At 42.2% G+C, this 24,718-nt stretch overlaps 1 protein-coding gene across 1 annotated transcript; it reads right to left on the reverse strand.

Moving 5' to 3' along the window:
- Nucleotides 1–565: 565 nt before the first annotated feature.
- On the reverse strand, nucleotides 566–12,223 carry LOC113032806 (basic helix-loop-helix transcription factor scleraxis). Its single transcript, XM_026185939.2, has 3 exons — nucleotides 11,240–12,223; nucleotides 10,752–10,968; nucleotides 566–1,324 (listed from the first exon to the last, which is right to left on the reverse strand). Exons 1-3 carry the CDS (start codon nucleotides 11,632–11,634, stop codon nucleotides 1,286–1,288), a joined length of 651 nt encoding a protein of 216 aa, XP_026041724.1. The 5' UTR covers nucleotides 11,635–12,223; the 3' UTR covers nucleotides 566–1,285.
- Nucleotides 12,224–24,718: the final 12,495 nt, after the last annotated feature.

Genomic DNA, 24,718 nt, shown 5'->3' on the forward strand with positions numbered 1-24,718 from the left:
GAGGACACAGAGTCAGAAACACTGGAAAAGGCAGCAGAAAAAATAAGAAAACAAGTAGATGATGTATGGATGCATCAATAAAAGGACAAGTTCAGAAGAATGTAGCTGGTGTGGGGCTAAGCACACTGGAAAGCCATCAATAACCAGACTCTGGGCAGTGGCACTCCAGGGAAAAGAGAGGAAGAGCAGAGGAGAAGAGAGAACAAGCATGTGGAAAGGTAAAGAAGAGGACAGCAAAGGGACAAAGGCAGATGTCCAAGTAGCCAACCTGCAGATTCAATTTTGCTCATTTTCCTCTCCCCTCTCCCTTTGCCTTGCCTTTTTCTTTCCTCCTTAAGCCTCTGTTGCCAACCTCATCTGCAACTTTAGTCAGTCTGAGCAACAGCAGCACCAACTAGAACCGAGTTCTCGAGAGAGAAAGAGAGCGTCGCAGGTGAATAAGGGTAATTAGGTTTATGTGAGCTATGGGATCAGACAGAGAGGAAGTTCCACTTAATTCTCTCCACCAGCCACAAAAGCATAATACAGCATTGATTTTAAAATATATCTGCAGCTCACCGGAAAGTCACGGTGGAAACTTCTACAACGTTTATTGGTTGGGACTGGCAAGAATTAGGAGAACATTTTAGAGTACAATCTGTTTAACATACCAGCAGCATATGAATGAAATTTAATCCCAGATATACAAACAATTTATTGCTCATCTTGAGTTAAGTTCAACTCTCAAAAATGATTATTAGAAATAACCAATGCCAACAATGTTCCAGCATATTTTTGTGATGTCATATAGCCAACGATTGTACCTCAAAACGATGCACATTGTTTGTCAAAAAAAAAGTCATATAGCCGTTAAATAACATAGTTTCATTATATAATGTTATGTCACATAAATATACATTTATACTTCAGTTTACACATTAATAACACACAGCTTTTCGGGAATACAAGTTTATGAGTGTGTTTTCAGATCATGTGCCGTAAGTTCTCAGAGTCACTGATACAGTCAAGAGTCTTTTATAAGTGGTATTAAGAGGTTCTTGGTGGTGTTGGTATGCATGTGAAAGTCATTTGAAAGTTCTCAAACTGTAAAAAAAATTTTTTTTAAAAAAAAAGGTCATTTAACAAAATGCAAACTTTAGTTAAAATGTTCCTGGAAAATCCTGGAAGTGCTGCAAGGAGTCCTTCAAAAGTCTTTGAGTCTGGGTAGTGTTCAAGTTGCAGTAATTTTAAAAATCGCTGTAAGCAAGTGATGAGCATTTTATCCACGTGGCTCGTGTCGTCGTTGTTAGCTCCTTATGGCGGTCTTCCTGTCTCTGTCTTTATTCTGCAAGAGACAGAAACAACATCTCACATCATTGACGGGTTCACTGAAATCAAACTGAAACAACAGTTTGGGTTTTGCTCTCATGAGTTAGAGCTGGAGAAAACTTAAACGGTAGGTGGAAAAAAGGCTAACTGCCATCGAACATTGATTCTTTATGGATGTTGTTGGTGTTTTTACTTGATATATTTCATAGATTTCTCAGGAGGGTGGCTTCAGAAAGTCTTCCCTCCTGTAAGTCGACTTTATCTGTCCAGTCTCACAAATATAAAAAACAATTTGAGGTAAGCTCAAAGAAACAAACTTCTTAATCGTCATTTCATGAAAATTTGCCAGTTTTGATCGAAGCTTTCTCTGGTTTCACTAACACAAGTATACTTTACGTTTAATGAATTTATTCAAACCATATTTCATCACAGAGGCTCTAAAGAAGCCCAGCAATTTTACAGTAAAAAAAAAAATCATAACAGGTAAAAAAGATGATTTTTTTTATGTAAACCATAAAAAATGCACTCAAAAATATATGGTTTCGTACTGGAATCACTGGCACAGCAAGTTCATGTGGTTTTAGATGTACTCTGCTTTTAGTTGATGGGAGAGTAAATTAGCCTTGACTGCGTGCAGCAAACTCACATAAACACATTCTGTAATGTAGCACACAACATTAATTGTGGTGGCAGAGAGAAATGAGCTTTTCTTTAATACTATTACAGCCTGCAGATTGACATCATGAGCTGGTTCATGACAGCAGAGCATGATGATATGCTTCTCATTTATCTGTGGTATCAGAGCAGGAGGCCCTGATTTCCTGGCTGGTTGGGAGACCTTCGCTATCTGGCCAGGAAAATAACATCACTTTTTCCCTCTTCACCTAACCTCTTCTCAGCTCACTTGGGCCATCTACCACTGGCTTTTCAGGCAACAGTCAAGGGATTTTATTGAACACACCACTGAGTGATATGCAACACATATCATCCATGCTTTTGTAAAAAAAAAAATTTAAAAAGGAGAAAAAAGACGGATGTTTTAAGGATTAACTCATAGCTGACAACGGATCTTTGTTATTTAATTCTTCAGCTGAAGAATAAGGCTACCATTATCCCATATGCTAATATAAGCACTCATGTCCTCTCCTGACTTTTCTCTACCCCCTCTCATATCATCTCAACTAACCCTCTCTGCCTCCCACTTTCCTTTCCTCTCATCACGCCGAACACCTGTTACACATTTCCTCTCAGACGGCGCACAAGGTGTAGGTGTTTGGAAAAATCCGTTTGCCTGAGATCAACATAGGTGGGTTGGTGGTTGGAAGGGTATCAGGCGGTAATCAAAGAATGAGATCATAAGACTTGGACAGGAATTGGTACTCCCACTGACGGAGGTGAGTGAGTGTGAGGAGACGCAGAAACTGTTGTTGTCAATCCTTCCTCCAGCTGGATCAGCAGAGGATCATTAGATTACACTGCAATTGAACCATTACCGTTGCTAGACATGAATCATTACCACTGTGTTACTGGCTGCGAGTGCAAGTATGAGCAACACCAGCGGTATAATTTAGTATGTAGTAGCCACGCTTAAAAGCAGCTACTTCATGTGACCAAATGTGTCTTATTTGTTCTTCTGTTGTCCTGTTTTCAAAACTAAGTAGATAGTAGATGAGATATTACTAGCATAAGGAAATATAAGAACATCAATCAGCACATGTAGGGTTTCCTCATTTTAAAGATCATAGAGGTCTTTCAGCATTAATCCTAATGCAAATAAGCATATGTTTACCACCATTTATACTCTCAGTTGCCTTCTGGATTGTTTGTACCATAAATAAATAAGAGGCACTTATATCATATTAAGAGTTTCTTATGACCCAAAGACAAAACGAGTGGGAGAAAAGGACAGAAAATCCTTATTTTGTTGGTGTCCGTGGATCCCATCTGTAGATTTGCTCTTTTTTGCTGAAGAGCGCAGTTTTATAATTTATAGTAAATCTCTTGCCTGTGATTCGTGGAGCGCTGGGGGATCCCCCCACATTAAGAACCCTTGCTTCAGGCACAAATCCATTCCTAGTACAACTGAAGAGTCTTGATATGATCACCGTAAAAGATTACACAAGACTAATGATCTGCCTCAAATTATCTGTCAGTTTAACCATCTGACATGACATGTAGTCTTGCTCAGATGTCTATTTTGTGTCACTTACAGCCTGGAAAAACCTCGGCTTCATTGACGCTGTGATCTCATTGTGCTTGCTCCCTTTCACAAACCATCAAAACCATCAGTCGGAAGACAAAAACGCAGCCATGCTCCTGGGTGTTTGTTGGAAAGCAACGGGGAAAATTAAAGGCATTTGTCAGTGGAAGGAAAAGTACTTGAGGCAGTTTAGAGTTAAAGTGGGTACGTGAGAAATTTCACTTGAAACCTGTGTGTGAAAATTGGATGATTTCCCAAATTACATCAAATTGCAGCGGAATCGGTAGGAATCAGCCCACGTCTCATTGTTAGTGCTCCGTGACAGTTTAGAGGCACAGCTGTAGCTGGTGTAGGCGGTTCAGCTGGAGTGAAGCCGGTTCAGTCAAAACAGAAGGTGGAGGGGATTTGGGGAGGGGGGCTTTAAGGCCGGCCTGGTAGTCAAAACAATCTCCTGAAGACTAATAGGGCATGCTCGGATGACATCTCTGCTCTCTCTTTTCTCTTTCCAAACAGGCTCGCGCGCACACACACATACCGCTGTCTTCCCAGGAGGCCGATTTGTCTGACATTAATATGATTACCTGCTGATGTTTACTTTAGATATGATATGATGATACTACCAAACTTGAACAATATTTTTGGACCAACAAGGAGAAAGCAGCCTGTCTTAACCCTAATGTGAAGACAGTAAACACTGTCTTCACAGCATCTTATCAAGTCCACAAATTCAGTCTTTAGTATTGTTTTTCCGAAACCCAATCCTGCCGTTCCTTCACCTATAACTGGATTTTCCATTCTCTTTTTTTCCTGTGTTAAGCTGTTCTGTCAAATACAAACATCTAATTTAGTTTCTGGCTGCACGAGGACAGGAATGACTGGTTGGAAAAAATAATTTCTACTTGGGCACTGGCCCGCAATCGTATAAGGAGATTGGTATTTAACCATGAAATGAAAACTGGTAATATCCTTTCAGTTTAGCGAGTGAAAGTATGTGTATGCGTCAGGGCCTCTGGTGGCTTATAGAAGCTGTAATTTCCCCCATAAATGATCATTAATTGATAAATAAAACATAAGAGACTTCAATTGAGTGAAATAAAACACAAAATAAGGCCCCAGTCTGCCACTACGTGACTTGGACACATCACAAATTCATGTTCATTGCAGCTTTGCCAGTAAGCATGGCTCTTGATTAATCTTAGATTGCCTAATTAGATGCTGCTTGCACCAGGCAGCCACACATGTACTTTATTTTCCCCAGCATTTTAAAAATCTGTTTTAATGACTCCATAACAAGCCAGACTTCATTTTCACTAGTCTCAGATGACTTAATTTTGCTACATTATGCACTAACCAGCGCTTGATCATCAGTGCTAAGATGTAGACCCTAAAAAAACCAGTATGTCATTAGCTTCAGTACATATTGTTTCAAGAAGCAGCATAAATCCTGCTTTGTCGCTGTGTTTCTCTAAAGCCTGGCTCGACTTTCTGTATTTTTGCTTTAATTTTCTGGGTGAGCGGCCCTTTCCCCAAAGACCGAATGGCTACAGAATGATAGTTTTGCTAATAGATTTTGTTAGTTATCTGACCCGGCTTCTTCTGCTGGTGTTAAATTAGGATTTAACCGTTTCCATCTGTGCTGAAAATATACAGACAGGTCCACGCTCGAGGGCACACACTCGTACACAAACTCACACACACCGAGCGTGGCTGAGAATACATTTAGACGCTGCCATCAGCGTGTTAGCTGCCTTCGATGCACCTCATTAGCATAGCGAAGCTCTTGCTCACGAGGCACGAAAAACATTCCCTCCAACTCAACGCTAGCATTATCAGCAAATGAGGGCAATTTAGTTTTCATCTATGACGTTCTACCGAGACGTCGACTCCGTGCACAAAAGTGACGCAATGCTTTTTTCCAGTGAAAACAGACTAATATCCAAATAACTGCAAAAACCGCAGTCATTAGCGCGGCCCCGCACATGTCCTATGCATGCATTTAAGCCCTCTTTAGGCCCATGGTTCATTTGATCTCTATAAAGAAGCAAAGTGTAGTTTGAGCGCAGCCTAAAAACCAACTGTCCAAACTGGAGGATAAATAGCTAAGTTGATTATCCCGCTGAGTCGTTGGCTATTTCTCTTTCTCTCTCGCTCTACTTCTCCATCTCTGTTTCCACAACTTCCTGCACACCATTAGTTTAGAAAGTGTTGAAAACGCAGTCATGATCCAGAACTCCTTAACTAAGTAATCATATTTAAGACTTTTTTTCTCTCTTTTTTGCACGCTGTCTAGAAGTGGTGAACGGCTGTCTGGTTGGAAAGACTAGGAGGTAGGGTGAAATGCTTTTGATAAAAGTGTCTGAGTGCGGTGGTGTGCTGTGCGCCCACATGTGTGTGTATATATATGTGTGATTGGTGTGGGCGTGAGCGTAAGCAGGGAGGGCGTTTCACAGTGAGTGGTTTCCAGGCTCCTTTAACATCACCATCAAAGCCCAACGTCAATGTGTTTCTAATAGCAGCCGCTGAATTAAACACTGGCTGTATGGCCTCAGCAGAGGATAAATCATTTACAGAACAATTAGCTCATTTGTTGCTCCGCTCTGTGCTGCCAATGACTTCCAGACACAGAGAGCCAGCCAGTGTGTGTGTGTGTGTGTGTGTGTGTGTGTGTGTGTGTGTGTGTGTGTGTGTGTGTATCTGTCTGTGAGTGTGTTTGCAAGGTTGCTGCTTAAGACACATTAAAAAATTCACTCTAGATGTGTCACTCACATCCGTCTCATGCAAAAACAAATGCAAGTGGTCCTCGCCCTCACACCAGCAGAGAAGAGGTGTTTCCAGTTGCACAGTGAGATTTTAGTGCCCCCGTCTCTCCATCCACATACAAAAATCACCATGCGTAGTTGTGCTGCAGCCGAGATATAAATCAGAACCGTTTGCGATATCAAAGGCAGAATGCATTGTCTGCTTACGTTTGCTTTTTGATTTCCAGAAATTCCAAATAAATGACCTCCGTTGAGTGCGAGTAAAACTCTGGGCCGTGCCTTAAAATGCTTGTAAACGCATCTAAATTTAACCATTTCAAAAGAAGCGCTGGTCTATTTACACCAACCACACCATAAGCACCAGAGCAGTTATATTTTCACCAAATTTTTCTTTCATTTTTTTAAAAATTTTGTTTCCGAACATAAGATGTTGCTTTTAATTAATCAGACGAGCTTCTTCGAAATTCAAATGATGGAAAACGCTTGGGCACGTCACATCCAGCTAGAAAGGAGAATGCAGTGTGATTGCTCTTATTGGCAGACAAACTGCTATTTCTATTTACTTTAGCCCTTTGAATTGAATTAACCCGCTCTCTGTTTCGGGCCAAAAGAAATAGGCCACAGTTGAACGCTGCGGACTAGAGACAGATAGATTAGCACATTTTAAAAGATGTTTGTTTTGAATCACGTTTTGCATAAATTCAGATTGTAAAATAACTGCAGCAGACAACCACCTCAGCACTTTCACCATCACTGAAGGTGACCTCTACCAGATATTGACTTAAGACAATAAAGAGCTGATGATTATAAAAGCTGCCACTGTGAGCTTCTCCTGTCACATGTTGAGTCCAGGCATCTGACAGTTGCACTGACAGCAAAGAGCCTTTGCACAGGATAGCTGCATCAATCAAGTAGACAGCACGGGGATTTGAGCCGTGCTCGGCTCACCTCAGTCGTCTGTCCTCAGTATTGTACATCTCATTTACAGATGTAGCCATCAAGCATGTCCCCCCCCTTTTTTAAATCCAAGTATCAAAGGCACCAGCATGCAAGAGCTGCTATCCACTTTGTCTTTGCCAAACTGCGTGTGCTCCACCCCTTACACATCAGATTTTTGCTGTGATATATATGAACATTCAAGGAGGTATTTGGCATCAAAACAAAAAAGATACTGAGAGTAAATTTCACAAAGTAGCTTTTCATGCTTCACCTGACACTTTAGGGCATCAAGAGAGAGATTTTGTTCTTTATGTTGGCATAAAAAATTAAAAATAGATACATTTTTTTTCCTGACAAGCCTCTACTAAACCTCTCGAATTTTTCAGACGACTTGAAGGTGGGTGAAAATTTTTAACCTAAAATCTGACAAAAAAAAAAAAAAGACCCATCATTCATCAAACGGCTGACATTTGACGACGCAGCGATATTGAGAGGGTTTTAATCATGTTCTGTATCATTTTCAGGAAACTCACCGTAAATGAGTGAAATTCATTTTAAAGCTCCTTAAGACGTGTATAAAGAACCGACACATAATGAAATCCCATCACTATTCCTCCGACTCTGTAAGATGTAAAGCGTAGCACTCCGTGTGCAGTAGTCATTACTAACAACACTGTTTGTTTTGAAACAGTTATACAGTATTCACACACATAATAAGAGGAAATGAGCGTATACTTTTCTCACTTTCGCCCTCTCCGACGCTGGAAAGAAGTGTAACTGAAGCAGCTGGTCTAAGCAGACCTGACAGCTGTGATGAACCTCAATGACCATAAAAACATACAAAGAGAGCACTCAGGACACAAAGTCTCATTTTACCTTCACAATCGTTTCCTCTCTGTAATCACCAGCACCGACTCTGCTCTTTAGCCCACTTAGACCCACTGTAGCCACTTTTCCAGAGAAAACGAAATGCTCTCAGGTTCTGCCAATCAGAGGAGGCCAAATGAACCTCATTTTTCTCCTAAAATATATTTTAGATAATTGCATCAATTTACACACACACACACACACACACACACACACACACACACACACACACACCAGGCTGCTGCCCCCGCGACCCGGCCTCGGATAAAGCAGATGAAGTTGGATGGATGGATGGATGCATCAATTTAATTTGGAAATCGCACAATAAACATTCAGCGTGGATACATGAGCCTCTTTGCACTGTGTGTGCCGATATGATGGCGAGGAGGAGCACTGGAGCCTGGTGGAGTGATATTATTATGACTCCACCGGGCCTTTGTTGAAGGGTCCAGCTAACAAGTCCTGTTCTTGTATCCAAAGCCCAGCTCAGCTTATTCCTGTGTGCCAATACAGCTTAACTTTAAACATAGCCACACAGTGTATGCTGTACTTGTACCCACACAACATCCTGCTGCTAACCGTCTAACTAACCAAGTGAAGATTAATCCACCACTGAAATTAGACCAAGAAAGTGCACCATTTAACATTTTTTACTGGTTGTATGCAGTAAAAGAAAATGCAATATAGAGTTTAAAAAAAAAAAGATCTTCACATTGTGATACTGATAAGCTACTAAATTCACTTTAAGCAGAACTGCAAAGACATTATAGTTGTTTGTGTGTGATTCATAAAACTGTTTGCATAAACCAAAACTAAGCAACCATTTCTACACCCTTGTGCTAACTCATCTTCTGTCTTCTCGCTTGCGATTCTTCTGGATTCGTTTGGGGAAGTCAGCCAAGTACGCTTGATGCAACGTACACAGCACACAGGGGAGAATAATGAGACTTTTCATTGAGCTACCGGGAAACATCATAACGTGACTGACAGTGTGTAACACAGAGTAAGCTGAAGTGTCTGCGCTCGAGTGTTTTGACATGAGAAATAGTTTTCTACCCAGCATGCATTTACAGGTCAGTCATGCAACCACAGCAGCGAGCTGACAGCAGCAGATAGTATTACAAAGCTCCTACTGGCAGCTCTGACCTCCATCAGGTCGATCGATATGCACAAAGGTGGTGGTGGTGGTGTTTGAGGGGAGCCGGGGTGCACATGTTGAAGGTGAAGAAATGAAACAGAATGAGATGTTTGCGAGGACAAAGGAGGAAGTGAAGGAGGAAGTGAAGGAGTCAGCGAGGACAGACAGGTTAAAAAAGAAGGGACGGGGTATAGGTTTCAGGCGAGTTATCTGCGAGCTGAGGACGTCTGGGTTTGGACGCTCAGGACGTCTAGTTTTTCACTCGCAGAAGTTTGGAGGGGTGGGGGGGACACTAAGACTGCTGAGTCTCAGGTTATCCCCCAGCTAAAGGGTCTCTGGGTTGAGACACTGAGGAGGGTATTAGCTTTCACACACTGCTGGGGTAACGGCGGAGTCTGCCAGATGTCAGCCCCTTACCCATAAATCCTGCTAAATGGGCGGCAGCTATGGGCTGGGGGGGGGGGGGGGGGGGGGGGGAAGTCAACTCTTTATCATCTTCTGTAGCATTTGTCAAAATCAGAACTGGGGTCATATATATTTAACTTCACTCAGCTGATCCCTCATTTTCTGTATTTTCTCATCAAGCTGATGATTTTCGTCTGCGAGAGTGGCTTTGATTATGTTAATTTCCCGCGATGACTCAATCAAATATGAGCAGAAACAGGTTCGCCCTAAGGTGTAGCTTATCCATTTTAATAGTTGTAGAGAAATGTAGATTTTTATCAAGATTATTGACAAAAGTGGAGAAGAAAAGTTGGTTGTTTTGGTTTTTTTGCTCTAAAATGTTATCGATTCTCCACCTACATTTTGTCCTGTGACTGTGACTTTCACTGGAACAAAGTAATTGCCAGTTACCAATTTGTATCTCTCAGGTCAATCTCGAGAAGTTATGATTAAAACCTTCTCGTATTCGGGCTGACGTCAATGCATTCTTGAAATTATACGCATGGTTTTGGACGGATTTCACGGGCTCCTGGTCATAAATCTCAGTCACTGCATAAATACCCTTGTAAACTCTAAATTCATATTTTTTAAAAAGAGAGCACAAACAACACCATAGATGGGTTTAGACACAACACTCGTACACATTTAGTCTGGAAAAAGCCTGCGTGCCGTTTGAACCCAGCTCTCGGAGAGAAAAACAACCACTGCTGTGGACTGTAATGCTCAGAGATTTTCAGAAACCACCTGCTTAATTAAAACTAACCCCCGATGATACAATAACACTGAGTCCTTTAAAAAGTGGTTTTGCTTTTACAGTCCCTCTGGGCCAATCTGGTTTATGGGCACATTCACTGATCTCAGGTCAGCTGTCCTAAACCACCACACAGTGTCTCTGACCGCACTGGTCTTCAGCTAAATCTCTATCATTTGTATTTTGGAAAATTTAACAAAGATAAATAAAGAAAACAAGACTTTTCTTTTTAACTTCCCGCCATTTAGTTTTAGAGGATTTTTAAGCAAAACGCACTTTTAACTTAATGTTTTCCCGGATTTCCCTCTTCTTCTTTAACTGACTGAGAGTTCGTTATCCGCTCACCATTTTCCTCTGGTTACTGAGGCAGAAGGTACAGATGTGCTTGGGCTGCGCTGATTGGTCGGATCCTCGGTTGGGGGAGGAGCTGACATGGAAAAACGGCGGTGAGGGAGCGTGGCAGGGCTGTCCGTCATGAAGCCCTTCGCCCAGGAGCAGCACGTTACCCAGATGGCTTATGTAGCTGCTGGCCAAACGCAGCGTCTCGATCTTTGACAACTTCCTGCAATCATGAAAACAGTTGTGGTGTTGACAGAGGAAAAAAAGAAATTTGGAGGGTAACGTAAAGATATCTGCCTCATAGGATATGTTCAAACCTGCAAGAGAATGACGCTAGATGCTAGAATTTTTCTTCCCTGTTCGAGTTTGGAGAGTTTCAGATTAAAGGCCTAAATATAAAACCATCATTTATTTGGCTCTCCAGGTGGAAATCATTCTGTCCCTGTCTTATTTGTGCATGATGTCACAAAACAGTAACTCATGCAGGTCTTTACCTGTCTGCAGGCTCGGTGGGGATGAGTGTGCGCAGCGCTGTAAATGCTGTGTTGACAGAATTGGTGCGATCTCTCTCCCGCGCGTTGGCCGCGTTCCTCTGGCGATATTCCTTAGGTGGAGATGACTCCGGGGGGACCAGTCTCGCGGCCATGCCCCCTACTTCTATCCCTCCGCCTCCTCCCCCGCACAGCTTCCTCTTCCTGTTCACCTTGATGTGAAAGGCAGATGGGGAAGACGAGGACAAGCGAAAGGCGGCGTTGGAGGAATTGCTGGTACGCTCCTCGGAGCCCGAGCCCTCGCTGCCGTTCTCGTCATCGTCTTCGGAGAGAAGGGCGATGTCGCCGTACAGGAAGCGGCCCGCGGGGGGTGCCGTGCGCAGCATGGCGAATGTCATCTTGGGCGCAACAGCGTGACAGTTACCGGTCAGTCTTGTGGGGGCTTCCTCAAGGCAAGGTTGAGCTGATGAAGCTTGTTGGCTGAAGCTGGCTGAAGGTGTCCACCAGAGATATTTCCCCCAAAACTTCTCTTCTTCACAAAATAAATTAAGCCAGGAGAATCGGATGTTTCCCTTGCGAGTCTAATTTGCCTCAACTTGTAATCTCCCCTTATTGAAGTTGATCCTAAAGCAGGTTAAGAGGTCACGACAACTTGACCTCAGAGCACTCGGGTCATGGAGAGCTGCAGGTTCCAAGTCCTTCTTGTTCTTTCTGGATCTATTCACATGCACTTCACATCCCAAAGATCTGTGTCTCCTGCAGCTATCACTTCAAAATAAGAATCAAAAAATCAGTTTATACTTGCATGTTGAAGCAAAAATTGGTCTCGTTTCTCATTGCTTCTCTGCGCGTCTTTCTTTGCCCTTCGTTTCTATATTTGCCCGTTTCAATTCCAGGAACGACTCTGCGCCAGCCGCCTCACTCTCTCGTGCTCTCTGTCCTTTCTCCCTCTCTGTGTGTCTCTGCTCCACATGTGCCTGCAGTCTGAGTGTTTCCGTCTGTCTCTGGTCTTAAAGCCAGTGGGAGGGCAAAAGGACTGCACTGCTCCTCCCTCTGAGCACTGAGGGTCCCTTGGCTGCTCTCTAGAAGCAGGCCGGAGAGACCGGAGGCAAGAGGCAAACCATCCGCAGGAGTTTGTTTTGGCTGCATGCTGATATGTTCCAGGGGAAATCCACCCTAAAACAGATCTTGCATCACCCACGGGGCCCTCTAAAATTTAAGAAATACGGTCGATGTGTTGGATAAAATGCTGTCATGTGGCATTAGTAATAAAGCTGTTATCTTGGACGGTACAATCAGATGTCAGGTTGATCTATTTCTCTATATTTATTTTCTTTTTTCCACAGAAATGTGTCCAGAATCAAATTTACCAAACTGTCTTTTGAATAACGACTGAATATCTTAAAAGAATTTCTGTTGTGTTAACTTGTTTTCAGTTTCTCACGTGATATGTTCTTCCTGGTTTCTGTCATTAGTCTGACAGGGCACGCTACCAGCAAGAGGTACAACTGGGTTTTGCGTTTGCAGGAAAAAAAAAATCATGTTTCGTTCAACCACTTCCTCGACTGCAGTAAGCTGTGAAGACAGAGTGGCGAGTGTGAGTGTTTTTTCTTTCCCTCCGTCTACATCTCTGATTTCATCCCGGGACAGCTGGCCGGGAGGCATCGCTGAGCTCATGGATGACGCCAAAATGTAGGTTTATCCGACCGCAAGACTTTTATCTGTACGAGCTGTGGCACTAAAGAGCTTTGCAATGTATCTATCCTCATGGGACTCAGACATTTAACGTGAATTTAAGGTTCATGCGATTGGAGATTGTAGTAGGAGAGCTGCGACTTTAAACTGCCTTCATCTATCTGTCATCCTCTCTTTGAGAAGGAAGTTAATAGTTCAAAACGAGGTACAGCAAAGGAAGCAGAGACAGAGGCGAGAAGACAGACACAAGTGGGAGTAAATTAGCAAGAGACAAGGCAAGACAGGAGCGTCAAAGTCTAATTGTGTTTTCTGCTTAAACTCTTTGTGATATTATTAGTCATGATCGCGCAGCTTAACTCTTATTGCCAAGAGACTGTGTGACCTTTATGTGTTTCTTCCTACTTTAAATGTACAGCGGTTAAAGGTTGACAACCTATGTAAAGCTCAGCTATGAAGTCTGTAATCCTCAGCAGTACCTCAGTGAAAACTCTAAACCCAACTGCCATTACTGGTATGCCTCTTTTGTGTAGATTGGCAAGAGTAAGCTGCTGCTGAAAACTAATAGCACAATGAATAATCTGTCAGAGTTACACAATGTTACAGTCGGCATTCATCACTCTCGATTTCTCTGTCTTTTTCCCTCTTCTGCCCATATTTCTCCCTGACTCCCCTCCCCTCGGTGTCCATCCCTGCCCTTCAATCTTAGTCGTGGTGTTTATGCTGTGGTGTTGAGTGAATGAACCAAAGCCAACGCTGGTTGCAGCGGTTGATTGCAGTACATACAGGAAGCACAGAAAAGTGCAGCATAGGTGGGAATTAAACTCCAGTCGGACTACTATAATGAAAACAAAATGTGCTGCTCTTCCTACATACGAGTGCTTCACAGAAGCAGAGAAGCATTACGTTTTGGCACTGATCGGTTCCTCCTGAAGGTGCAATCAAACAATGCGGTTCTGCTCCTACAGTTCACGTTACACCACCTTTGCAGAGTTCACACTGCTACCATGAATAAATCTCCTTAAGAAAAATAAATAAATAAATAAAAAATAATCTTCAGCTGCAGGACGTAATGGAAACAAGGAAGAAAGCAAGGGAAACACCCCCCAAGTGTAACAATTTTACACTTTGTTGGAAAAAACCTTTTCCACTTCCCTTCAACTCTTATTGAACACATCCGTTCATGAGATCAGGCCAACTTCCAATCAATGTTTTAGATTAAAAGAAAAAGAACCTTTAATGATGCTCTTGTAGCTATTTAAACTTTTCCTAATGCCGAAAAACTAAATAAAAGTGGACCAAAAATAACAAAATCCCTCAGTGAAAACAAACTTTGTCTTTCAGGAGCCAGCGCTGTATCCGACAGCTCATCGCTCTTGCGAGGGAGAAAACTAGGACAGTATGTGGTAAACAGTTGGGTTTGGGTTGGAGAACATTTTGGATCTCTTCTAAATATTATTGCTTTGGCATATATGCCTTTAATTGATAGCTGCGGCAGAGACGGACAGAAAATGTGGTATGTGTGTGTGTGTGAAGGAGGGGGGGCATGCAACAAAAGGTCAGGAGTTGCGGTAATGTGGCATGTTAGTATTGTCAATGCTTGAGGAATCCTGCGATGATTTACAGCCCTGGAGTTAGAGAGAGATGAAGACATGATCTTTGAAACGACTTGTTCTGCGCTGTGCTCTGCCTATCTGCATATTTTTGACTGACCGCTAAAATGTGGAGGTGTATTTCCAAACCAGCTGCGCTCTCTCTGCGGCCCATCATTACATTGCATTAGCATGATCTTCCCCTAGTTTGCATATCCCAGGAGCGTGTGGCTGGTCTAATACAGTATCCATTTCTCTCTGAATCACTGCCAGAACCCATTCGACTGGGTATATCCACTATTTATAATCACGTATGTTTGCCAAGTGAATGTTGCATAAGAAGAAAGGAGTCGCATTACAATTCAGTAATGGCAACATTTACATTTAAACTACATAAAAATATTGACCAATATTCCTCGATGCAGACTGTGCATTACACAGTGATGCTGAATGTTCCTGTGTCAGATATTATCGTTGTACTGAACTGCAGACCCAATTTGCAGTGTAACACTTACAGTTTTACACTTAAGTTGTACATGTATGATGCATGATTTGCATAGTGCAAATAATGAAAACGGTGACATTTGACATGCCGTGTTATATGACAGAGTCCTACCAGAATGTGGGAATTGCATCTTGTATAAACTTAGCATTAGGTTTTGAGGCTTTGCACCAACCAAGTGCCAAATGGCCATATCGTGCACTGGTGAACGCATACTTAAAAGCAAGTATATGTTCAGACTTGGAGCTTTTTCACTGGAAACAGCTGCGCGACGCAGCTCAAAGCGGAGCCAGAAGAAAAAGGCAGTTTCAAAAGTTCTTTTATTTGTGAATGAACAGGTAGCCACTCATGGTATTTTTAAGAGGTGTTGATTGTACCGAGGATGTAATTTCCCGAGCACACACCTTCTGGACCGTGGACTTATGGCATTTGTCAGGCTGAAGCAAGTGATTTAGTACGAGCTGGCAAAGAGAGTTTGGCAAATTCATTTTAGAGAATCCCATGAACCAACATCACAGAAAAAAAGGCCAATAGGATTGATTATTGAAAAATGAGCAGTGAACTTTATGTTCGACTTGCATCGCTCTTTCTTCTCACACTGGGACTTTGGAAGTTCTTTTTTTTAATGACAGTTTTAGATTTATTTATTTTTTGTGTGTGTTTTTTAACCACGCATTTTGAAATTGAGTGGTGTTCTCCTTTAAAGACACAGCAGCAGTAGTGGTGGCAGCAGCACAGTAGTAGAGCACCATCTGATAGTCATTACCCCTCCCCTCTCCTCCCCCATCCCTTCTCCTCCTCTTCTCCTCTCGCTTGATACTCTTTGCTCAGCTCAGACGTATTATTCATTAGTCTGATGAAAAACACCCACCATCTTAGTAGGGCCCAGCCTCGCGCGCACACACACACACACACACACACACACACACACACACACACACACACACACACACACACACACACACACACACTCTCTCTCTCTCTCAGTCAGAATAAGTGAAGTGAACAACTCTGGCACAGGTCAGGGACCTGTCAAAACTCGGAAGCAGGTCTGGACTCGATACCGTACCAGAGAGCAGGCGTCTAGCAGGGGAAAGACACTCCAAGGAACTGAGCTATTTATTGTAGTCCTCGGATAATCGTTTCTATAGCCTCCACCGAAACTGATAGAAAGAGGGAAAAGGGGAAGATCTCTGTTATGATGCCACTAAGCAGACGTCTGGACTGGGTCATTACCAAAAGTAAGTGTGTGCTCTCCGCAGCAGGGAGCGCACAAATAATGACAATGGGAAGAAGAGTAGGGATAGAGAGAAAAGAAGGTGGGAAGGTGGAAAGCAGGACAAGGAAGAAAAGTAGGATGGAAAAGGGGGAAGTGAATGGGGGGGGTGTCAAAGAAGACGAAGAGGAGAGAGCTGGTGGCAGCCTGCCAGCGCTCCGGACTGCAAAGTGTATTGTATGGGGAAAATGGTCGGAAGTGCTCGCCCCCCCAACTTGCAGCCCCCACCACCACTAGCCCCAATTTCAGCCTCATTCAGCCTCAGCGCCAGCCACACTCTACTGTGTTTCCCAAGAGAGCCAGACTCTACAGCTGGCCTTATTAAACTGAGAGAGGCAGAGAGACAGAAAAAAGACCGGGAAGGAAAGAGAGGTCACACAACTGGAAGACATCAGTCGAAACTGCGCTCGTTCTCTTAGTTTTTTCCGTTCATATCCCGTTTTATGATAGAGTTTCTCACAAACACGCTTGCGGTGCACTGGGTTCAAGCGTGTAGTAAAAAGCTATTGTTTGATTTGACATCCCTCAGAATGCTGTAAAACAATGAAAGAAATGCTGGGAAATTAAAGTCTGTGTGACTTTTATCTCGTTTGTCTGAGTGCGTCTGAAGGCTGTCGTCATACATCTGAGCCCTGCTGTATGAGCATGTCTCCTTTTAGTTTGTGAACACAGTGGGCCAATAAAAGAAACTTTGAGAGACGGAAATCTGCTTCTAATCCTTTATCTTGTGGTCGTTTTGAATTTGCTTCATTTCTACTGCATTCTGAGTTTCTGTTCCACCTTGACGGGGTTTTCATCAGATGCCTTTACTTTAAAATAAAGAAATTAGGTTAATTCACACATGCACTGTGTTTTTTCCACAAGCAGCTTCTGGTCACTGATCTACTCCTATGGGAAAACCGAGGATAAAGTCCACCTCCACTGCATAATGAGAGTCTGCAAAGGGATACACACTCCATTTATGTCTGCCTTTAAATGCTTGATCAGGGGAACACCTATATGTCAAGTATACACTGCTTTGTCTTTTGTGATATTGGTAATTGATCAGAGTATTAGTTGGATGAGCAATTAAAGGCTTTCATGCCTGCACCAATTACCTCCTGACACCAAGCACATAGCTGGGAACCATTTGGGATGCTATTTGTGGTGAGTTGGATGCAATAAATTTAAAAACTAAGCATCGTCTTTGAATAGAAAGTCTTTATTTTGGTTTTAAAGTATGAATTCATATGGGAACAATGGGTTCATTTAACATCATAACTCAAGAAAAGTGCAGAAAGGTCCAAATGTAATGCCCAGTTACTAGGGTAAAAACAAAAATTACCAGAATTTATCAATTTCAGTTTGTTTTGTTGGTTGGTTACTAAAAAAAAGAGAATTGTTGGAACAACTCAATGATATTATGTGAACTGGTAACACATTTAATTAAGTTATTTTAAAACAACTTATTTCAGCAAGTCAGAACCTTCCAACAGATTTAAGTTACAAGCAACAGATAATAAGTAAGACTTAACTTGCACGCTTCACTTAAGAGAAATTAAGGGAAGAAGTTGTGATTTCAAGTTGATAGAAACCCCCAAAATTTTCAATGGTAACTCAGCTGCAACACTTTTTACAGGTTTGGTTTGTATTTTTAAGATTGCTTCCAAGGAGTCCTACTCTTACCTTTTGCCAGTGGTGTTCCATAAGGACAAGCAAGGCAAGCAGTGCTTTCCAGAAACCAGTGTGTGACGCGAGCTGGCGCTTTCACTGCTCTGAGATCAGTTAGATCCATGTCTTCTTATGGAAACACAGCTAGCATTAGCAAGCAAACTAGCTTCAGTGATTTATTATTGTAACAGTTCAGTTTCATCTTGCTAACGGTGTATGTCGAGAAGATGGAGTTTGAAAAACCTGTTAAAAACGTATTTAATAAGCTGGCAACGATGGAGAGAGGACAGTTCTCACCATGTCCGTTCTAATAAAACTGGTAAGCTAAGCAGGTGCAGGATCAGCAGCACTTTCAGATTAATTTATGATTATGTTTATGAGCTCATGAACAACTGAGATTCTCACAGGACAGCGACCACAAGCCCGATTTTCTATAATATAATGCTTGTCATTAAACAGAATATATTTACAATGATCTCAACCTTAAACACATGCAGCAGTAATCCATGTAACACTGATTTCTAGGATGGCAACTCTGCTTACCTCTTAGTAAAAGTCACTGCATTGGACTGCATTTTAACATTAAACTTCAATGGACAAGCCCAAAATCAACATGTCAGGAATCTAAGTGAGGGCGTGTTGTATGGTCACTTTTATTTATTTATTTATTTTAATTCATTATGGACTGTGAATTAATCCACAAAGGTCAGAGTGTCGAGCACAGCTGTTACATCCTGATGTGGGAAAGCGTTTGGCAGAAACACCCATTGCAGTGATGTGTGCCATTGTGCCAGATTTTTTTTGCCACATCAGCACAATTTCTTTCAACCTACGTACCAGATTTGGCGCCCCATGGCTCCATTTTCTTCCCCAAAGTCTGACATATGAGGAGATCCAGTACGCGTCACAGACACACAAGGGAAATGCTCAGACGGACTTCAAGGACTCATCACAGCAGAGCAGCTCCACTGAACGCGGTGTAGTCCTGCCAAGGAGACAATCAAAATCAAAGCTGGTGCATAGTCCAGGAGCCCAGAGACATAGTTACTGCATATCTTTGAGGAGCCTGTAACCAGACTGGCACGAGGTTAAAAGTTCTTATTGCCATATTGAGACTTGCACCCAAACAATCTTCTGGTTCTCCTCCACACAACAAAGGTTTCCCTAAAAGACAGCCAAATGGCACTTTAAAATGGCTTCCTGCCACTGCAAACTACAATCAGTGGAAATGAAAAGCACATGCAAGAAAAGAATGAGCGACACAACTGAAGTCACTTGTTACAGTGCACAACTGGCTCTGTAATAGGTGCTGGACATCTCTGATAAAGTTTAAAATCAAGTCAACACTTAAGTAGCCCTCCTTAAATAAATGAATAAAAACACAGGAGACTTAAACAGCCATGAAGGCTAACCTTTAATAAAAACCCAGCAGCAACCCAGAAAAGTGATGCTGGAAATAAAACTGAACTGGCAAAGCAGCCTTGGCTGCATAGAGAAGCCGACCCCACTCAGTATCAGGCAAACAAGACTGAACCATGTTGTTCCTCATCTTCAAAAGAAAGACCATGGAGTGGAGGTGGTCAACACATGACTTGTGTGTCAATTCCAAACAGGTCAATTCCAGGTGGGCGGAGCCAACATAACCCAGCTGGTTACACATTAACTTTAACCCACACTCACACGCATTTTGTTCCAGTGTAAATCAAAGTCCTGCTACATTTCAAGAACAGCCTTCTTCTGATTATCGGGCTTATATTTCTTGTTGAGTTAATGCTGTATGCAGAAAATGAGCACAATCACACACACAAACAAGTAGTGGGTTTGTTTCTGAATTGAAACCCAGTTTGGAAGCACTGCTGCTCACCTGTGAGATATTTGCTTTGTTGCTACATAAACGTCCTTGAAATCTCTCTATAGGCATTAATGTGAGCCAAATCCTCAGGAGAAACCATTAAAGACTCTGCTTCAACTAAATCAGTTGAATACAGACAGCTGCAGCTGCTCTGCAGCGTATTCATGACGGGGAATAAATCTAACATTAAAAAATCAAATCTCAAAAAAAAAAAAAAAAGACGGCTTCACCAATCACGGTGGATCCTGCCTCCTTTTCTACTTTCTCTGAGTTATTGACGACATAAAAGTGGCTCCCCAGACTCTGCCGTTAAAGACTGGCCAGTAGCAGCTCTGTTAACAGAGGAGTGGCGGAGCAGTAGTAGCGGACCAAAAGAGGAATCAGCTGTGATGTCATCGCCACTAATGAGGTGGCAGGAACGATTTGACCACCTGACTCACTCACCACCTCAGCTCTCTCTCTCTGTATTTTTAACTTTCTCTAAATGTCTCTCAGTCACTTTCTCACCCACTTTTTCTTCCCCTCCCATGTGCCACCATCTCTGCCGTCCCCCCTCTTTTTTTTCTTTTTCCTGGGCTGTGTGTTTTCCCTCACTGGTTATATGAGCTTAGTCGGCTCTGCTGGTTCACTTCAATCATTTCCAGTGCCACACTTGAATGGAAGAGTTGGGCAGCTATCACTGGTATAAACTAAAACCTCGCTAAACCTTTGATCAAGTCTCTTATGAAACAAATCATTTATGCAAACAGGATTGTTTGTAATAAATGAGTGGTAACTAAAAGGTAATAATAAATAAAACATTACACATTGGTTTTCCAAACTCCTGAAGCTCTGGTTGGCTCCAATACGTTCCATGGTGTAATGACTGGCTGCCTCAAATGCCAGGGAGCTCACATCACTAAGAGAGCGAGAGAAAGGGGGGACAAAGAAAGGGCAGCTTGGAGCGCAACAGAGAGAAAGAGAGAAAGGGGTATGGACTATCTATAGCCTATCAGCAGCAACTTGCTACTGAGTGTGAAATCCATGAGTGAGCTTTGAGAGGTACTGGAAGAAACACAGACATAAACACAGAAACATTTATTTAGCATTGTTTAAAATGAGAAACGGGATCTGCTTACTTGAGGTTTTGAGATTAATTTATTTTTGGCAGGTTTTGTAGTTTTTCAGAAAGAACAACAACCACCAAGAAAAATAAATTCAATTCATTTCAGTTTTATTTATATAGCACCAAATCACATCAGCAGTAGCCTGAAGGCACTTTATATTGTAAAGTAAAAACCCTACAATAATACAGCAAAAACCCCAATTATCAAGTACTTGGCGAGAGTGGGAGGGAAAAACTCCCATTTAACAGGAAGAACCGTCAGGGAGGGGCAACCAAACAGACAAAACATGCTGTGAAGTAGAGCCAGAGATTATTCATAACCAGTGATTAAATGCAGAGTGGTGTGTAAGCACATAAGACAAAAAAGGTGAACAAGAATAATTAACAAGTGCTTGAGAACACAATCAAGTTATAGCCTTAAACTTTAGCTCATTACACTTACCCTTTTTACAGAGCATATTCTAGGTGGCAGTTTGCAATTTTGTTTTTTTGTTGTTGTTTTTCCGTTTTTTGCTCTCCTTTATTTACATTCCAATACTGTGTGTCATTACCCTTTTGTCCTCTCTCCTGTCTGTCCTCTTTCTCCCTTTGCCTTCTCCCAGGCATCTCTGGTTCTGGAGCTCCAGTTACTGACCTTACTTGCCTTCCAGGTATTGTTATTTTGCACGTTGTCTCCCTGTGGTCTTGTTTTGTCTCTTTCTTGGGTGCTGTTGAGTTTCTTTTTATCTAAGGTCTTTACTTCACAACGTAAAGTGCCCTGTGATGACGGCTAATAAAACAGAGCTGAATAAAATATGTTGAAAAAACACACTAGAAGTATTTTTCACTATTGCACTGCAACAGAAATTTTTCATTGTGAGGTTTTTCTATATTCCTGCATAACTCCCATGATATGCTGGGAGTTCTTCCAGGGTGCACCCTGCTTCTCACACAGTCTCACCAAGGCTCCAACCCCACCTTGCAAATCTATACTCTCACATCTTGGAAAATAGCCTTGTTTTGTGCAATAGACATGCAGGCGTACCATTATTTTCTGACTACATAAATGTACCCAGGACCACTTTGCAGACTCCTTCCAAAGTTCTGCTTTTGAAACGTTAATGCAGAGGTGTGATGAAAATAAATATAAAGTGCAAAGGGAGTTTTATGGCAGGTCAAGTACAAACATTTCATACTTCATACTACATTTTATGACAGTTCTACTGTGTTGCAGCAGTCAAGCAGCTTTCACCCATCAGACCTTGGAGAGTGAAAAATAATCCCTCTTTAAAAGTGACACTGAAATTATTGGGTGGCAGGGGTTGAAGAGAACCTTTCTGCACGTTGTGCTCCTGGCGGCTCAGAGATCATGGTCACCTCTGGTGCTACACCTATTGGTGTATAGCTCATATTTAAAGATATTTTAATGTTGCTCAAAAGCTCAAAAGCAGCAGCGCGTTGACAACTCTTGTTTAATTGCAGGTGATTATCATGTGAGTTATCCCATTATAAACAATAGGAAACTGCACTGCATACACAACATATTAAACAGAAAAAAGGGAACACATTCATATATATAATATGTATATTTATATTTCATGTCACAGGGCGAGTGTGAGAGAGAGAAGGTCAGCGGCATGTCAGGAATGGAAGAAATGAGAAGCGTTCATTTGATGAACTTGTTAAAGCAGGCTGACGGTGTAAGGGAAAGATGTGTGAAGTCGAGCCCTTGTGTTAAGTGTGTGTGTGTGTACGTGTGTGTGTTTGATGTTAGAGTCTTGTAAAGGAGCAGCTGGAGTGGGCTGTCCCCTGAGAACCACCACAGCCCTCTAGTAAACCACACACACATACACATACTGACACGCACAAACGCAGCCTTTAATAAAGCTATTGCTCGGTAAAACAGACCAGACTCGACCAATCCGAAGCTCTTTTAAGGCGAGAGTGACACGGTCACGCTCGCGTTCATATAGATTCAGGCAGTTAATGGGTCAGTACAGGACAGCCTTATTCCTCAGACCAGAAGGAGGGAAAAAAGAACACATAACCTAAAATGATGGTCTATTTTGAACATTGTGTTTTGTTTTGTTTTCTTTAGGTGATGTGCGCAATTATAAGTATTTTGCCTGCATATGGTTCTACCGTAAAGCCGTGAATGTACTGTAGAACTCCCTCATCCAGATGTGGGGTTAGTAATACAAGCCACAGCAGGGGGACACCCAGTGATTGCTATGAAGTCAGTAGTTCAGTGAAACTCATTAGAAAAGTGGAACACCTGGAAGAACCTGAGAAACAGCAGACTGAGGTGCTTTTTTTTCATGTGCACTGTATAAAGTCTTTAGTTTTTCACATGTATCAAATATACTGACAGTTCACATGGTTTGCATATTTTTTGTTTCGAATAATAAGGGACAGGTGCTCCGGTTAAAGCAACATGTTTTTCTGTTTATGGCACGTCTCTGTTTAGACAAACATCAGCTGCAGACAGAGCTCAAAATTAGTCTGCACCACAAAAATCTCCTTATTTAAGGAAACCACCGTTCTTTGCACATTCACATGTCATCAGATATCCCTTTTTTTCCTTGATTGTTTGAATTATATTGGATGACATCATGCTGCAGCTGACTGGGAGCAAACACTCCTATTTTAGAGCTGTGGACCGTTTCCAGGGCGATGATATAACTTGGTCCAGATGAGCCCCTCCAAGGATTGTCTCATTATCACAAACGCCGCAGCTGCACACGACCACTGTTTATAGGAGTGACTGCGTGCACACGCTGCATGCGTATGTGCCTGTGACCATTTAAACTCTACTTGCAGTCAATTACCAGAAAATGACTTGTGCGGACAGTTTTCCCTCCGAAAAGCTAATTATAGGGTTTAGGTTAAAGTTAGGATTGGGGTTGGGATTGAAGGAAAGTCCTGGACTGAGATTGTTCCATGTGGAAGATGTGAAACCAGGGGCGTAGCCAAAGGGCTGCCAGGGTGGGACTGAACATTGGACAAATCTGATGACTCCCCCTCTGGACTAACCCCAAACTATAGAGTCTATAGAATATACTTATTATTTTTTAGATTTATTGGTATCAAAATATTTGGTAGTGACATACAAACTGACAACAGCAAGAGAAAACTACAATGTTCTAACAACAGTTTTTAACTTTCAAGTCATTTGCAGCATGCAAATGTATTATATGCATACACATTATAAAGACAAAGTTCCTGGCAGCATGCATAGCAGAGTTTTCCTGTCCAGTCTTCAATCAGGAGGAAGAGGAAGAGGAGGAGGTAATAGCAGAAGGAGTGTTTCCGACGGTAGCCCAGATCTGACAGGTTCCTTCACATCCGACTTCATTCAGCCTCATGCAGCGACTCTGCACATGGTAAAACTATCACAGACACACACATATGCACTCCCACACACTGCCTTGCTCTCACACACAGGAGACGTGCACGTTTCACTCAAGCTCAACCAGGAAATGGCTTTTATTTTTAATTCAAATAAAAAAAGTGCAGGGAGACAGACGGAGAGACGTTTGGCTCGCAGCAGAAAATTTGTGCCATTGCTGTCTCGGATCAAGATTCCCAGCTGGGAATATCTGGATAGTAGAAATGAACAAGGTGTGCCTTTCTCTTCCTCACACAGCGAACCCTGGATTTCCAGAACCACTTTAAGCTGCACAAAGTGTTTCCATCGAAACAGCCGAATGAATTTTCTGCGTTGCCTGGAACTGATTGGAACACACTGACCAGCCACATGCAAACAATTTGCAAAAACCTGAATTGTGTAATATGAATGTAAAAAGCTAACTACCTCTCTCATGGTATTGAGCT

Source organism: Astatotilapia calliptera, chromosome 11 (genome assembly GCF_964374335.1).
Source record: "Astatotilapia calliptera chromosome 11, fAstCal68.1, whole genome shotgun sequence".
Taxonomy (NCBI): domain Eukaryota; kingdom Metazoa; phylum Chordata; class Actinopteri; order Cichliformes; family Cichlidae; genus Astatotilapia; species Astatotilapia calliptera.

Excerpts from the sequence above, each read along its gene's own strand:
- LOC113032806 (XM_026185939.2), bottom strand. The coding sequence starts at position 11,634 with ATGACATTCGCCATGCTGCGCACGGCACCCCCCGCGGGCCGCTTCCTG. Across the intron at positions 10,969-11,239 it reads CCCACCGAGCCTGCAGACAG|GAAGTTGTCAAAGATCGAGA; the intron begins GTAAAGACCTGC and ends TCATGATTGCAG. Across the intron at positions 1,325-10,751 it reads TCAGTAACCAGAGGAAAATG|AATAAAGACAGAGACAGGAA; the intron begins GTGAGCGGATAA and ends TGTCTCTTGCAG.